At 37.9% G+C, this 14,499-nt stretch overlaps 1 protein-coding gene across 1 annotated transcript; it reads right to left on the reverse strand.

Annotated features, from left to right (window-relative positions):
* Positions 1–5,951: 5,951 nt before the first annotated feature.
* LOC130848484 (putative monooxygenase p33MONOX) lies at positions 5,952–6,844 on the reverse strand. The gene is made up of 2 exons (XM_057726962.1): positions 6,817–6,844; positions 5,952–6,463 (listed from the first exon to the last, which is right to left on the reverse strand). The coding sequence occupies exons 1-2, from the start codon at positions 6,842–6,844 to the stop codon at positions 5,952–5,954; spliced, it is 540 nt and encodes a 179-aa protein (XP_057582945.1).
* Between the last annotated feature and the right edge of the window lie 7,655 nt (positions 6,845–14,499).

A 14,499-nucleotide genomic window follows, 5' to 3' on the forward strand; every position in this document is an offset into this window, starting at 1 on the left:
ATTCTTATGTTTTTGAAGTTTATTTGTATTTTAATTTTGAGTCAGTTCCAGTTGATTGATTATTCTCTTCATTATGGATTTTATTTTTCTGATTCTTTACATGACTTGTAATTTTTTACTGACTGCCAGACACTAATTTTTTACCTTGTTGGATGCTGGACTGTCCATTAAATAATCTTGAGCTTTGTTTTGGGACAGTGTTAAGTTACATGGAAATAGTTTGATCATTTCCATGTTTGCTTTTAAGTTGTGTTAGATGAGAACAGCTATTTTTTTCCCACCAGTAAAGTAGTACAATAAACTTCTGAGTGTTCTACCTGATGCTATATCACTGTGTTGTACACTGTGACTGATTGGAACATAAACTATAGTTGATACTGGATAAGCCCTAGGAATTGTTCTGTTTGTTCCTTCCAGGTGGGTCTTTCCCCAGGCTCAGGTAGGTTTCTGATATATGTATGCACGTCAGTGATAAATTAAAAAATCTGGGAGGGGAGCCTCTACAATTCTCTGGAGTTGCTCTCTCATCTCTAGTGTTTGTCCTTGTGAACTCTGGCCTTACGGGGCTCCCAGCCTCCCAGCTCTGTCAACCCAAGGAAACCGCCTGCCTCTGCGGTTTCACCTCCAGAATGTTGTCTTGACACACACCTGATATCTTATTAAACATTAACTCAAGTAGTCAAAGACCTAATTGTTTAATTTTTTTAACTGTTAAACAATTAATTGTTTCTTACATAAAACTCATGTAAGAAAACATAGCAGAAACTCTGGATGACTATAGTTTGGTGATGTGTTTTTTTTTTTTTCCTCATTATAATGATTTATTTTTTTTAATTTATTTACATAATGTGTATAAATATAATGGGCTTATGTAATTACACTATGAGGAGTTTTCTTGTTGTTATTGTTAACACACATTACCTTAATGTTGAACTAACATTTTTTTTAAGAACTTTTATTGAGATACAGTTAACATACAATAAACTGCATATATTTAGAGTATACAATTTGGTATTTTTTTTCTTATTAGTAATGTATATGTGGCAATCCCAATCTCCCAATTCATTCCCCCCCAAACCTCCCCGCTTTCCCCACTTGGTGTCCATATGTTTGTTCTCTACATTTGTGTCTCTCTTTCTGCCTTGCAAACCAGTTAATTTGTGGTGATGTGTTTTTAAAAGGACACCAAAAGCATGATCCATGAAAAAACATTGATTGATTGGAGTTCATAAAAATTAATATATATGTATTTGCTCTATGTGCAGGGCCCTATTCAGAAAATCAAAGGAAGCCACAGAATAGTAGAAAATAGTCACAAATCAGATATCAGGTGTAGCATATGCATCCAGAACATATCAAAACAACACAATACACAAGAATAAGAAAATAAGGAACCCAATGAGATTGACATATATACACTACTAGGTATGAAATGGATAACTGAGAACCTACTAGCACAGGGAACTCTACTTAATGCTGTGTGGTGACCTAGATGGGAAGGAAATCCAAAAAAGAGGGGATATATATATATATGTATAGCTGACTCACTTTGCTGTACAGCAGAGACTAACACAATATTGTAAAGCAGCAATACTGCAATAAAAATTTTTTAAAAGATGGCAAAAGATATGAACAGATGCCTCCCCAGAGACAATATATGGAAGACAAAATATAATATGACTAATAATGTACATTAGTCATTATAAAATGCAAATTAAAACCACAGTGAGGTAGCACTTCATACATACTTAAATGTCCTTAAAAAAGCAAAAACAACAGCAACAACAAATAAATGGACAATATCAAATTGTAGGGAGGATGCAGAACAGAAGAAAATTTCATTCCTTTGGGGTGGGAATACAAAATGAGACAGCCAACGCAGGTTTTTGTAAAGACATATACTTACCACACAGTCTGGCAATTCCACACCCAAGTATTCACCAAGTGAATTAAAAATACATAAAAATAAAAATATATATGTACACAAAACCTGTACATAAGTGTTTGTAGCAGCTTTATTCATAATTACCAAAAGAATGCAGCAACCAAGAGGTCCGTCAATAGATGAACGGATAAATAAACTGTGTGGCATCCAAGCAATAGAATATACTCAGCAATAAAAAGTACACAAGTGATTCACATAATAATATGGATTAATGTTAACTGCATTTTGCTGAGGGAAAGAAATCATACACAAAAAGCTACACATTGTGTGATTCCTTTCAATGACATTCTGTAAAACACAAGCTGTAAAGATGGAGAGAAGATCTGTGTTTGTTCGGGGTTGGAGTAGTGTTTGACCCCAAATGAGTGACGTGAGCAATTTTTTAGGGCTTAAAACTGTTCTCTTTACACCGTTGGTGATAAATGCATGTCTTTGTCAAACCCACAGAATTGTATAATAAAAAGATTAACTTTACTGTATGCAAATTACAGTCATCAACTAGAATGTTGGGGGAGCCCTGGATGGGATGGAGAGCTTTGACAAATAAATGTGACTGTATTAGTGATTTTTGGCATAAGCTCACTAATAGGACTTAGGATAAAAGGCACTGATGTAGGGTCAGCAGTGGGGTTTTTTTTCTTGTGTGTGATTGTATATTTTGTTTAATACTTGCATTGTTTCTATAGCGCAATTATAGCAATCTTTACATTTACATTTCATTACAAATATTTGTCAAGTTCAGCAGTGTTTTGACTGCAAACTCTAAGGCTGAAAGACAGAAGGAACAGTAAATAATAATTCTGCTTGGTAAATTTATTTCTCACAGCTGTAGGCGTTGATCATTCTGAAACCATTTTACATACATTTAGGAACGAGCCAATTCTTAAATAAATTATAAGCAATAGGAGTTATGTTTCTAATTGTCACAGTAAGAAGTTACAAGTAGGAAAATGTGTGTGTGTGTGTGTGCATGTGTGTGTGTATGTAGAAGAGGAAGGTTGAAAATCCTGTGGAACTGAATTAGTGGAAGATACCAGAATGAACTTACACTATAATATATAAAAAGATAAATATACATGAAAAAATATATATGTATGTACAGGATAATATACACATACATATTTTCTAATTTTGTCTACTGAAAGGGTCTACAGGAAATGACAGAGCAGTAGCAAAAAGCACATCGAACACATAGATCTTGCTTTCTAAATATGATTCTCTAATGAAAGGAAACAGAGCTCCTTGAAAAAAAATCTGATTTTAGAGCAGATACAAAGAAAAGAGAAAATGAGCTTGGATCACCTTGTAGTGCCAGGAAGTAAAGAAATGACAACCCCCCAACACACACCGATAGGAAGGCAGCTGACCAGAAAGAGCTCCAAGTGACCAACAACGGAACAATCTGTGCAGTGATATAAACAATTATAGCGATTATAACACACAGAATAAAACACATGACCTTGAATTCATGTTGAAATAAGCGATGGAGTATGGAAGTAAATGGGGAGAAGAGACAAATTTTCCTTACAGAGGAAATTCAATTAATAAGTGTACAAGGAATGAGGGAATTAGAAAATTACCATTAAAACATCTCAGTGATAACTGCTACTAGAAAAAATCCATTGATGAGTGTTAGAATTAGTAAGGGAAATGTTGACAAAAATATTTGCTTAGCCTTAAAGTACCTCCCTTCAAGTATTTGTAATCACTGAAGTGGCTTTCAACAGAGGTCCACAATTTCTTTGACAATCCTGCCCCTAGGAAGTAAGATCTTAAATTGCCTCCTGAGGGACTGGCTTCTGAAGAATAAAATTTGGAAAAGGAAAAATAGCGACCGCAGTGGAGAAAATGACAGACGCCACGTAGCCTCTTAATCAAGATGAACACAACCAGGGATGAGTTTTGTTGATTTCATATCCTTCTGGACACGGGGCGATGGAAAGGGTACCTCCCTTCTTGGATGTTCTTCCCCCAAACCCATAATCCCAGTTTAATCCTGAGAGAATGGCCAAGGTAGGGGCCATTCCACAAAATACATGCCCATTACTCTTCAAAACTGTCAATCAGGATAAAGAGACCAAGACATCTTCACACAGACAAAGACAGTAGGATTTCACTTGCATGTGGAATCTAAAAAACAAACACACATAAGAAAGCAGAAACAGAATCATAGACACCAGAAAGAAACTGGTGGTTGCCAGAGGGGTTGAGGGGATAAGTGAAATAGGTAAAAGGGTTTAAGAGGTACAACTTCCAGTTATAAAATAATCACAGGTTTATAATGTACAACACAGGGAATATAGTGATAATATTGTAATAATTTTGTACAGTGACAGATGGTAGCTAGACTCATCGTGGTGATCATTTCATAATGTATAAAAATATTGAATCACTATAGTGTACATCTGAAACTAATGTGATATTGTAAGTTAATTATACTTAAAAAAAAAAAAAAGGAAACATGCTCCTTAACTAGAAAAAGAAAAAAAAACCTTTCACAGATTGGAGGAGCAAACAGGTGACAACAAAATGCAACATGGTCTCCTGAATTGAATCCTGGAACAGAAAAATGACGTGACTAGAAAAACTGGTGAAATCTGCAGAAAGCCTGCAATTTAGTTAATAGTATTTTACTGATCTTAATTCTTAGTTTAAGCAAATGTACCATAGTTTCCTGTAAGGTGTTCCCATTAAGGAAAACTGGGTAAAGCTAAGACGTATCTGGAGATAGCTTTGTTTGTTTGTTTGTTTGTTTGTTTGTTTAAGCAGTAAGGATTTTTATTGTCAAAACAAGTAAGAAATACAAGCATAACAGAAGACACACATAAATTAATTGTTCTGATCCTTTTAGACTCCAGGGCACCTCTATGGGAAGGTCAGCTCAGCTCCTTGTGTAGACACCATACTGTCCAAAGCAAAAGGCAGCAGGAATTTGAGACAGTGTTCAAGACAACGATTGAACAAGTACACAGTGAGGAGAAATGAGAAGCTTGTCTCCCTAGTTCCTTTCCTCAGTGAGGTACATGTTTATAAAGGTATGAGGCTCATTTGGGGGGGAAATGATTGCATACAGAAAATTTCTTAATTCTTCCACCTCCCAGGAAAAAAAACTTTTCCGGCCCTGTCCTGAACAAAACAATCAAAATAGGGTGACAACTAGTTTCACGTGAACCTTGAGTATACTTGAACTGCAGCTGCCACCTTCAGCAGGAAAGTTTAACGTTCATTTATGTATACCAAACCAGTACACTATATTTTCTCCCTTAGGAAGTTTTCAACCGAATGGGAGTTAAATTATTCTCACTTTAAAGTGCGACAAAGGATATATAAGACTAGTGTCTGTTCTGTGTCACACCAAAGAGGAGTATCCCTCCAACAGCACTGGCCCAAGAGGTACTACAGTAAGAACTGGGTGCAGGACAAAGGGATCCGTGAGGTCTACCCGAAAGCAAGGAGACTCCGGTTTCAGCACAAAACCGAGGGAACCCCTCCCATGGCTGGCTCTTAACTGAACCCAGACCTCAGACAGATCTTGGGTCCCCCTAACTGACAAGGCTGGAGCAGAGTGCCAGCACAGCCAGGAGGGCCAAAGTCGTCTAAACTAGTCAAGGAGCACCTCTACCTATGATCTGCCCATGCGCACACAGATAGTGGTAAAGGAGTTAAGAAGCCTTGGGTTTGGAACAACACAGACATTATTTACCTAGTAAGCAACGATCAGAGTTCCTGGCTGGGTGAATGATACAAGAATAGATAATGAGGTCCCCATACATCACTGCTGAAGTTCAGTCTAGCTTTAAATGAAAGCAATACAAAATGGCTTTTTCCACACAAGCACAAGCTTCACACTAATGTTTCTCAAAAGCCAATTATGTCTCCATCTCCAGCCTCACTTTGAGAGATTTTTTAAAAAGACAAAACAAAACTTTTCCTATGTCAGAGCCAAGGTAAAGGGGAGCTGGGCTCAAGACACCCCCGACTCAGAGTCCCTGGAATAGCCAGAGCTCTAGAAGCCAGTGGGTGTGAGGGCATTCACACCCCGGAGTTTGAGACTGTGGGCCGGCGGCGGCTGTTTCTTCCCTCCCATCACTGGGATGTCCATCTTGGGTGGCTTGAACGTTGCCGGATCCTTGGCCATTCGGGTGGCCTGCGCGCGCATCAGTTCCACTGGAGGAGGCTTCTGCACTCCTTTGTAGGCCTGGATGGCAAAACCTCCTGAATCAGACTTCTGGAGGGGTCTTTGTCCAAAGAGGCTCCACTTATCTGCCGAGCTTCTGTCTTTATCCCCGCTTCCAGAATCCATGGTGCTAAGATTGGGGCCAGGTAAGGCTGTGGAAGAACCAGAAGTGACCCAGCCTCTGGGCTTCTGCTTAGGGGAAGAGTAGGGGCTGCTGCTTGGGGTGGACTGGGTGGAGGCCGGCTGCTTCTCCTCCCTTGTTATCTCTCCACTGTGGAACTTTAGTTTGTTGGAGAGGTCCTGATACTTGCGCTCTGGAATCGCTGGCTTCCAGGGGGATGCTGCCCAAGTCCAACGGAGGAGGAGTCATGGGCGTAGGGTCCTCGAGGGCATCATCATAGCTGAATGCCCAGCGGTACATCCCGATGGGCAGGCACATCTTGCCTAGAGGCCCACTAGGCTCAAAAGCAGACACTTCTGGTTGTCTCGAAGCCATAGAAAGACTGGGATCCAGGTGCTTTTTCTATACAGAATTCGGAGCTGAGTCCCTGCCACCAGAGTAAAATGATGGGACAATTATGCTGACAGACAGATGTTAAGGAGGAACATTGTCCAGCTGCTGCAAATTAGCAAAGCTGCTTGGGAAGAGTCCATCCATTCCAGAGGTTCTGTTATTCCCCCGCCGCAGAGCTACCTGCACTAAAGAGGATCCGAGGACCCATGTCTCTGGAGAGGCTGTGGCGCATTTGGGACCCAAGCCTGGAGATAGTTTTGATTGTCAAAAAGGATGCTAATTTTGGAGGTCAGAATGCTGCCAAAATCCTACAATACGCAGAAAAACCCACAACAAAGAATTATCTGACCCAAAATGTTAATAGTGCCAAAGCTGAAAAGTTCTAACCCAGCAAATGTTTTATTTTATGCCTCTTAATAAAGACCATCAGAAATGATTTTCTTTCAGCTGGCAGAACCATCATTATACCTTCCCTTTCTTTCCTTAGGACTTTTCTAATTCTACAGTGCCTGCGATAATCTACTCTTTTTTTTTTTAATCTTTACTGGAGTATAATTGCTTTACAGTATTGTGTCCGTTTCTGCTGTACAACAAAGTGAAAGAGCCACATGTATACATATATCCCCATATACCCTCCCTCTTGAACTCCCTCCCAACCTCCCTATCCCACCACTTTAGGTCTTCACAAAGCATCAAGCTGACCTCCCTGTGCTCTGTAGTAGCTTCCCACCAGCCATCTATGTTACATGTGGTAGTGTGTATATGTCGATGCTACTCTCTCACTACGTCCCAGCTTCCCCTCCCCCCTCTAATCTACTCTTTAGGAATGTTTTCCTCCATTCCACAGAGCAACATATTGGATTGTTACACTGATGGTGTGCATTGATCGTTGGCCTGGCAATTAGAAAGTAGTGGTTGCCACTAAGCCTCAGTAAAGACTCAACACTTGACTATGAACTACCAAGTTATCACGTGACCCGAGTGGCCCATAAACAACTACGAGGGACCTGATTACACAGAACCACCTCTGCCATGGAAGGGGCTGCCCTTTGTTCCCACTGGAATAGGTGTTCATCCTGGGTGTGGAATGGCCTTCCCTGCCCACAATATTTCTGCCAAAACCAACACCCGCTGACTTACAAATGCTTCCGACAACATCGCATTGTTTTACCCAGCATTGGCTCTGACCAATGAGTCATTGCACATCAAAGGAAGTGAGGCTTTTTAGAAAAATAAGAATGCAAGTTGCAACTAACCCTGTACTTATGCAATTATTAAATTTTTTTTCTAAATATAAATTGAAGTGAATCTATTTGCAGGCTCCCAAATCAGCTTTACCATTTTAACCCACAAGGATATTTTTCTTGCACACTGTCTCTATCCCTGACTTCTACTAGGATCTAGAAATAAAGATAGGTAATCCATAATCCTGCCCTAAAGGAACTAATAGGAAAATTTATGCAAATTTCAGGAAGTAATGAAAACTGCATGCAAAGTACTGGAAATAATGGGCTTCAATGAAATATTTCACAATGCACAACATTTCATTACGTAAGTGTGCCTTAGGGGCCAAACACTATTTTAGGGACTTTAACCTATGTTAGCTAGAGAAAAGAGCCTTCTGTTAATAAAACAACTTCAGGCTGCCAGATGACTTTATTGTTTTATTTATAAACACACAACTTATTATTTTCCAGACACTGACTTAAACTCCTTACAAATATCAGCATTGATTTTACCCAATATCAATTAATTATCAATTTGAATTGTATCTAATTATCTTGATGGTTCAGCTTGCTGCATAATGTAGGAACAGTAGCACTGTAGGGGGCTGAGCACAATGTGTACCAATTTAGGCTTCTGAAAGGTCTCTGGAGCATCACACAATTGGCCACCATGGAGGCCACCTCATACCTGTGTCCTCTTAACTTCACTCCCATCTCCCATCCCCGCTTCCATCCTTCAAAACACAGGCATCAGAGAAAACAGTGTCCGTCCATGCTGCAAACTAGCGCTGAGGTTTCTGAAGACAATTTTACGTGTCCACCTCTACCCCATTTATCCCCATCTGCATGATTCAGTACAAGAGACACGTATAATTGGAAAATTCATATTCAATAACATATTTTTACTTACGTTAATAATATCCAATATGATCTTCTTGGATGGTAAGAATACAGAGTAGATAGAGAAACATTGCGGGGACAAAATATGTTGGAAATTATGGTTATATTAAAAATGCTCTACCTTTTTCATGGCTTGTCCATCAGAACAAGTCAGGAGTTCATGTGCGTGACCTGGGCACAAATTTAGTCCTAGGGAACTCTGATTCTCCTGTGACTTTTGTGCAGAGTTTTTTGCTAAGGCTTTTATTTTCTACTTCTAAGCTAATCCTTCCCATAGGGGGGATGAGTTTAAAAGACCTCATGAACATGCAGAAAAATTTTCTTATGTGGTGTATCCTTTTATCTTAAGATTTTATTATTCTGGTTTAAAAATCAGGACAGTTATTGACTTTTTAGAGAAGTTGAAATGACGACGGTAGAGGAGTGACTCAATTTTGAATGAGTTCGTGAGGTAGAGGGGCCTAGGAAGCTGACTTGAGTAAACTCTCTTCTCCAGTCACCATCTTTTCCACAGCCAGCACCAACCTCAAGGAAAAAATAGAAAGTAACATTGCAACATTCAAAGACTCTCAAGAATGCTAAGATGAACATCAAGTGATTAGGATCTTAAAAGCTTGCTTCTTTGTTCTGTATCTTTCAGATTAAGCAGAACCCATAGGGTCCCTCTGGTTCTCTTCCCCAAGAAGACTTCTTTTTCTTTAGAGGACATTCATATCTAGGGCCTCCAGGTGCTGATAACATTTTAAGTTTTCAAAAATTAATTAAAATCTTATCTTCAGCCAATGGCATTGAATTCTCAGGAGAGTCAAATTACAACAGACTCCATCATCTCTGCATTTTCCCCAACCCATGTGTTTTCATCCCTTACTCCTGGGCACGGCACACGGTATACGTCCTCCAGGTGAACCCGACACAAAGAAATGCTTGATGTAAGAATTACATTGAATGTGCGCAGACAAGCAATTGTATTCCCTAAGAAGATGATTATGGAAAATTAAAACCAGCATAGAGTTAAAGGGAATTTAGTGCTAAATAAAATGTGTGTTTATACCATGTTGACCCACATCAGCACTAAACACATTTTTAAATCTATATTTTTAGTCAAGTGATGTTGAAAAAGTGATACATGTCTTTCTGTCTTCAAAGCCTTCTAACCATTACACTTAAATTACCTAATAGTCATTCAGGTTTTCAAAAACACTAACAGTGAGAGGATGAAAGGCCACTCCATAAGAATGACTTGGGAAGGTTGAATGAATCCCACATGTTGAGCCACTGGAGATATGATTCAAGCTCATTATAGTAACCCTCCCTGCTTACCCTTTTCTATTCTTAGGTTTTGAGTAATTAAAGAATCTGAACTGAGACAAGGTAAAATGATATTATTTTGAATCCTACACACACTCCAGGGTTTAAGAATTTTATTCAATGTACCAAATTTCCTGGGTTTTGTCCTGAATTGGATTGTTCATTTCTGCCAAATTCAACACTAGAGGACAAAAATCCTGAAATCACCTTCCCCACCAGTTCCCCCCACCCCCATCTCCTAAGCCTGCTTCCAAGACCTAAACTGAAAATATAAGAAATGAATATAATCTGGGGGGCTAGAGAAAAGGACAGTATTGATAGATTGATTTATTAGTAAATGAACATAGTGTACAGAAAGACACATACAAGAATGCTTTCTTGGTTTGAAATAGCAACAAATATACAATGTAAATAATCATTGATGATAAAATGAAATAATATACTTTAGAATATTTGCATGGTGAAATACTACAGACAACTGAAAATAAATAAACCACAGCTACATGTGTCTGTGGATAAATCTCAAAAATATGATGTTAGAAAAATAAAGGTCACAGAAGGATACATACAGCATGGCAATTTTTAAGTAAAATTTAAGGCCAAGAGGCACATGAAAAGATGCTCAACATTGCTAAGTATTAGAGAAATGAAAATCAAAATTATAATGAGGTATCATCTCATACCAATCAGAATGGCCATCATCAAAAAATCTACAATCAATAAATGCTGGAGAGAGTGTGGAGAAAAGGGAACCCTCTTGCATTGATGGTGGCAATGTAAATTGATACAGCCACCATGGAGAACAGTATGGAGGTTCCTTAGAAAACTAACAGTAGAGTTACCATATGACCAAGCAATCCCACTACTGGGCATATATCTGGCAAAAACCATAATTAGAAAAGATGCATGCACCCCAATGTTCATAGCAGCATTATTTACAATAGCCAAGACATGAAATCATCCTAAATGTCCATCGACAGATGACTGGGTAAAGAAGATGGATAAAGAAGATGTACATATATACAATGGAATATTACTCAGCCATAGAAAAAGAATGAAATAATGCCATTAATGACATGGAAGGACCTAAAGATTATCACACTGAGTGAAGTAAATTAGACAAAGACAAATATCATATGATATTGCTTATATGTGGAATCTAAAACAATGGTACAAATGAACTTATTTACAAGACAGAAATAGAGTCACAGTTGTAGAAAACAAACTTATGGTTACCAAGGGGGAAGGGGGAGAGGAAGATTGGGAATGACATATACACACTGCTATATACTGTATAAAATAAATAACTAATAAGGACTTACTGTATAGCACACGGAACTCTACTCAATGCTCTGTTATGTCCTATATGGGAATAGGATCTACAAAAGAGTGGATATATGTATATGTATAACATTCGCTTTGCTGTGCACCTGAAACTGATATGACATTGTAAATCTACTATACTCCAATAAAAGTTAATTAAAAATAAAACCACAGAAATCAAAGTACATTCCAGTGAAGAATAATGTATATAGAATAAAGTTGTGCTTTTGTAAATAGGGATAATGTAATCCAAATTCACAAACGTGGTTACAGGAAAGAAACACAATGCAATTGGATAGAGGTACACTCAATATTCTTTTCCATTTGTAGTTTTTATTCCTTTGGTTAGGTTGGATATATTATTGTTTGTTATGTTACTCTTCATTTTTAGATAATAAAATATTTATTTCAAAAAAATAGAAAATGCAACCATAATTAGATAAATTAAATGGCTAAGAATTGCAAACATATATTGGGATGTGTCATGAAACTTCTGGATCTTAGCTAATAATGGAAATGGATAAGTGAGATGATATTATCCCTGGTATAAAAATTGAATATTAGACTCTCCAAGCCCAGCCAATATGATGCTTCTATCTTAACATTCTTTGAAATAATGTATTGCCTACCTATTTTCCTATCTTACTTCATTACCCACTGCATGGTTTAGTCTAAGCTTCATATACCCAAAACTATAAAGTAATATACAAAATCATATGTGTTTTTCACTCATGAAAAATAAAGTCAATAGCTTCTTGAAATCGTAAGATTTCCCAATCCTTACAGCACTAAGCTCCCATACCTTGAGGGTGAAGTCCTCCTCCTCAAGGTCCTTGATGATGCTGTAACACCAATAACCACATTCACATTCTAGCCCAGAGGAGGGAGAAGAAAAAATGATTTAAGGATATTGCCCAGCCCGTGCAAACAGCATTTCCATTTATATCTCTTAGGAAATGTTTGTCACTTGGCCACCTAAACCTTCAAAGGAAGTTATGACTCTTCATTTTTTTATTGAAGTGTAGTTGATTTACAATATGGTGTTAGTTTCAGGTGTTCAGCATAATGAATCTATTTTTTTTGTTGTTTATACAGATTATAATCCATCATAGGTTATTACAAGATATTGAGTAGAGTTCCCTGTGCTATACAGTAGGACCCTGTTGGTTATCTGTTTTATACATAGTCATATATATCTGTTAATCCCAAACTCCTAATTTATCCTTCCCCTCCCTTTCCCCTTTGGTAACCATAAGTTTATTTTCCATCTTTGTGAGTCTGTTTCTGTTTTGTATACAGATTCACTTGTATCATTTTTTAGATTCCACAGGTAAGTGATATCATATATTATTAGCCTTTCTTTGTCTTAAATTGGACATATCGACACATGTATTTGAGATTCAGATTTTAAAGGTGAGGTGAGAATAGGACAGAAAGCTCAGTCTTAGACACACCCAAGGAGCAGCATTCCTATCCATGTATTCTGGTTACTTGTTTCTGCATAGTGAGCTATCCCAAAGTTAACAAATCAAAGCAAGAATCCTTCGTGTTCAGGATTGCTGGCTCAGGAATTCAGGTAGGACTCCACTGAGGGAGCCTTCTGCTCCAGGGGTTGACTGGCGTCTCCTGGGGGTATTCAGCTCACAGCTGGCTGGTCCCCAGGGTGTGAGAAGTCTTTGCTTACATGTCTGAGACTCTGGTGGGTGAGATTTGAAGGTTGGCTGAGTTGGCCCACTGGGCCTTTCACATGTTCCCATAGTTTCTTTACATCATCTCTCCGGTGGGTAGCTGCTCTCTTACATGACTTGCACTTCAAGAGTGAGTCATCTATGAAAAAAAGGGGAATCTCTTAAGAATCAGACTTTGAAACTGGCACGACATACCTTCAAATACAAGAATGGACTTATGGGATATAGATACCACCTCACGAGAGAGGGATTGTCGAAGAATGAGTGGCCAACTTACACCTGCCCTTTCAGATAAGAAACTTTTCAGGATTATTTTGCTTACTCTTATAAAATCTGAATCCCATTACTCAAACTGTAAAAACTAAAAGTCAGGTTTAAGAAGTATCCTGGAGAGTTTTCCTACATATAGATTACTTATAAAGAACTAAGTTATTGTTGTAACTACATTGTAGGATTTTTTACAATTTAAAGTTCTGGAAGTAATTACCAACTTATGAAAACATTTATATTTTTTTGAGTAAAAATAGTTTGCTATCTTCCTTTTGAGTCAGTGTGAGTGAAAAATTCTAGTGTCAAACTTTCCATAATATAGTTTGAATATGAACAATTGTCTTCTGGGGGTATGTGTGTGTGTTTTCCAGTTTATGAAGCATTTAGGGCAAAGGAAGAGGCAAGTGGTCTCACATCAGTTTGCTGGTAATTATAAGGAATTTGATATTTGCTTCTCTTCTGGGATGAAAATAAAATTTTAAACTTCTAATTTGGTGTTAGGTGCAGAAAACAAAATCACCTCAACATGGTATAAGCACCAAAGTCTTACTGTGTGTCATCCAAGAGCATCCACAGACACTCCATAAACTATGTAACCTTCTTCAGTTAAATACACACCACATGAGTTCATTCTTTGCGGACTGGACACTTTGTAAGTAATAAAGTAAGAAAGAGGCCATTAATGAAAGTTTTATTTGGAGATCCTGAATTTATCTTTAAACATACAAATTCTTGATTGGAGGTCACATGTGCTTACAGAGGCTGTCTCTCCACTATTCCATTGTTGTAACTTTATTTTGAAATTATTTAAGACTTAGAAATAGGTTAAGAATATTACAAATAATTTCCATATATCCTTTGCCCAGCTTCCCCAAAGACTGATATCTTATAAAGTCATAGTACAGTTATCAAGACCCAGGAAATTAACAGTAATAATACATTATTAAATAACATACAAACTTTATTCAAGTTTTCCCATTTGTTCCACAAATGTCCTTTCTTTGGTCCAGGATTCAGTCAGGACACACATTGGATTTGGTCATCAGCTGTTCTCAACATTCTGCAATCTGTGACACTTTCCAGTCATCCTGTCCTTCATAAACTTGACAATTTGGAAGAACAAAGACCAGTAATTTCATATATTTCCC

The sequence above is a fragment of the Hippopotamus amphibius genome, chromosome 3, assembly GCF_030028045.1.
Source record: "Hippopotamus amphibius kiboko isolate mHipAmp2 chromosome 3, mHipAmp2.hap2, whole genome shotgun sequence".
Taxonomy (NCBI): Eukaryota; Metazoa; Chordata; class Mammalia; order Artiodactyla; family Hippopotamidae; genus Hippopotamus; species Hippopotamus amphibius.

Coding starts and splice junctions, on each gene's coding strand:
- LOC130848484 (XM_057726962.1), bottom strand. CDS start 6,844: ATGGGTCCTCGGATCCTCTTTAGTGCAG. Junction 6,464..6,816: donor TCGGATCCTCTTTAGTGCAG/GTAGCTCTGCGG, acceptor GGACTTGGGCAG/CATCCCCCTGGAAGCCAGCG.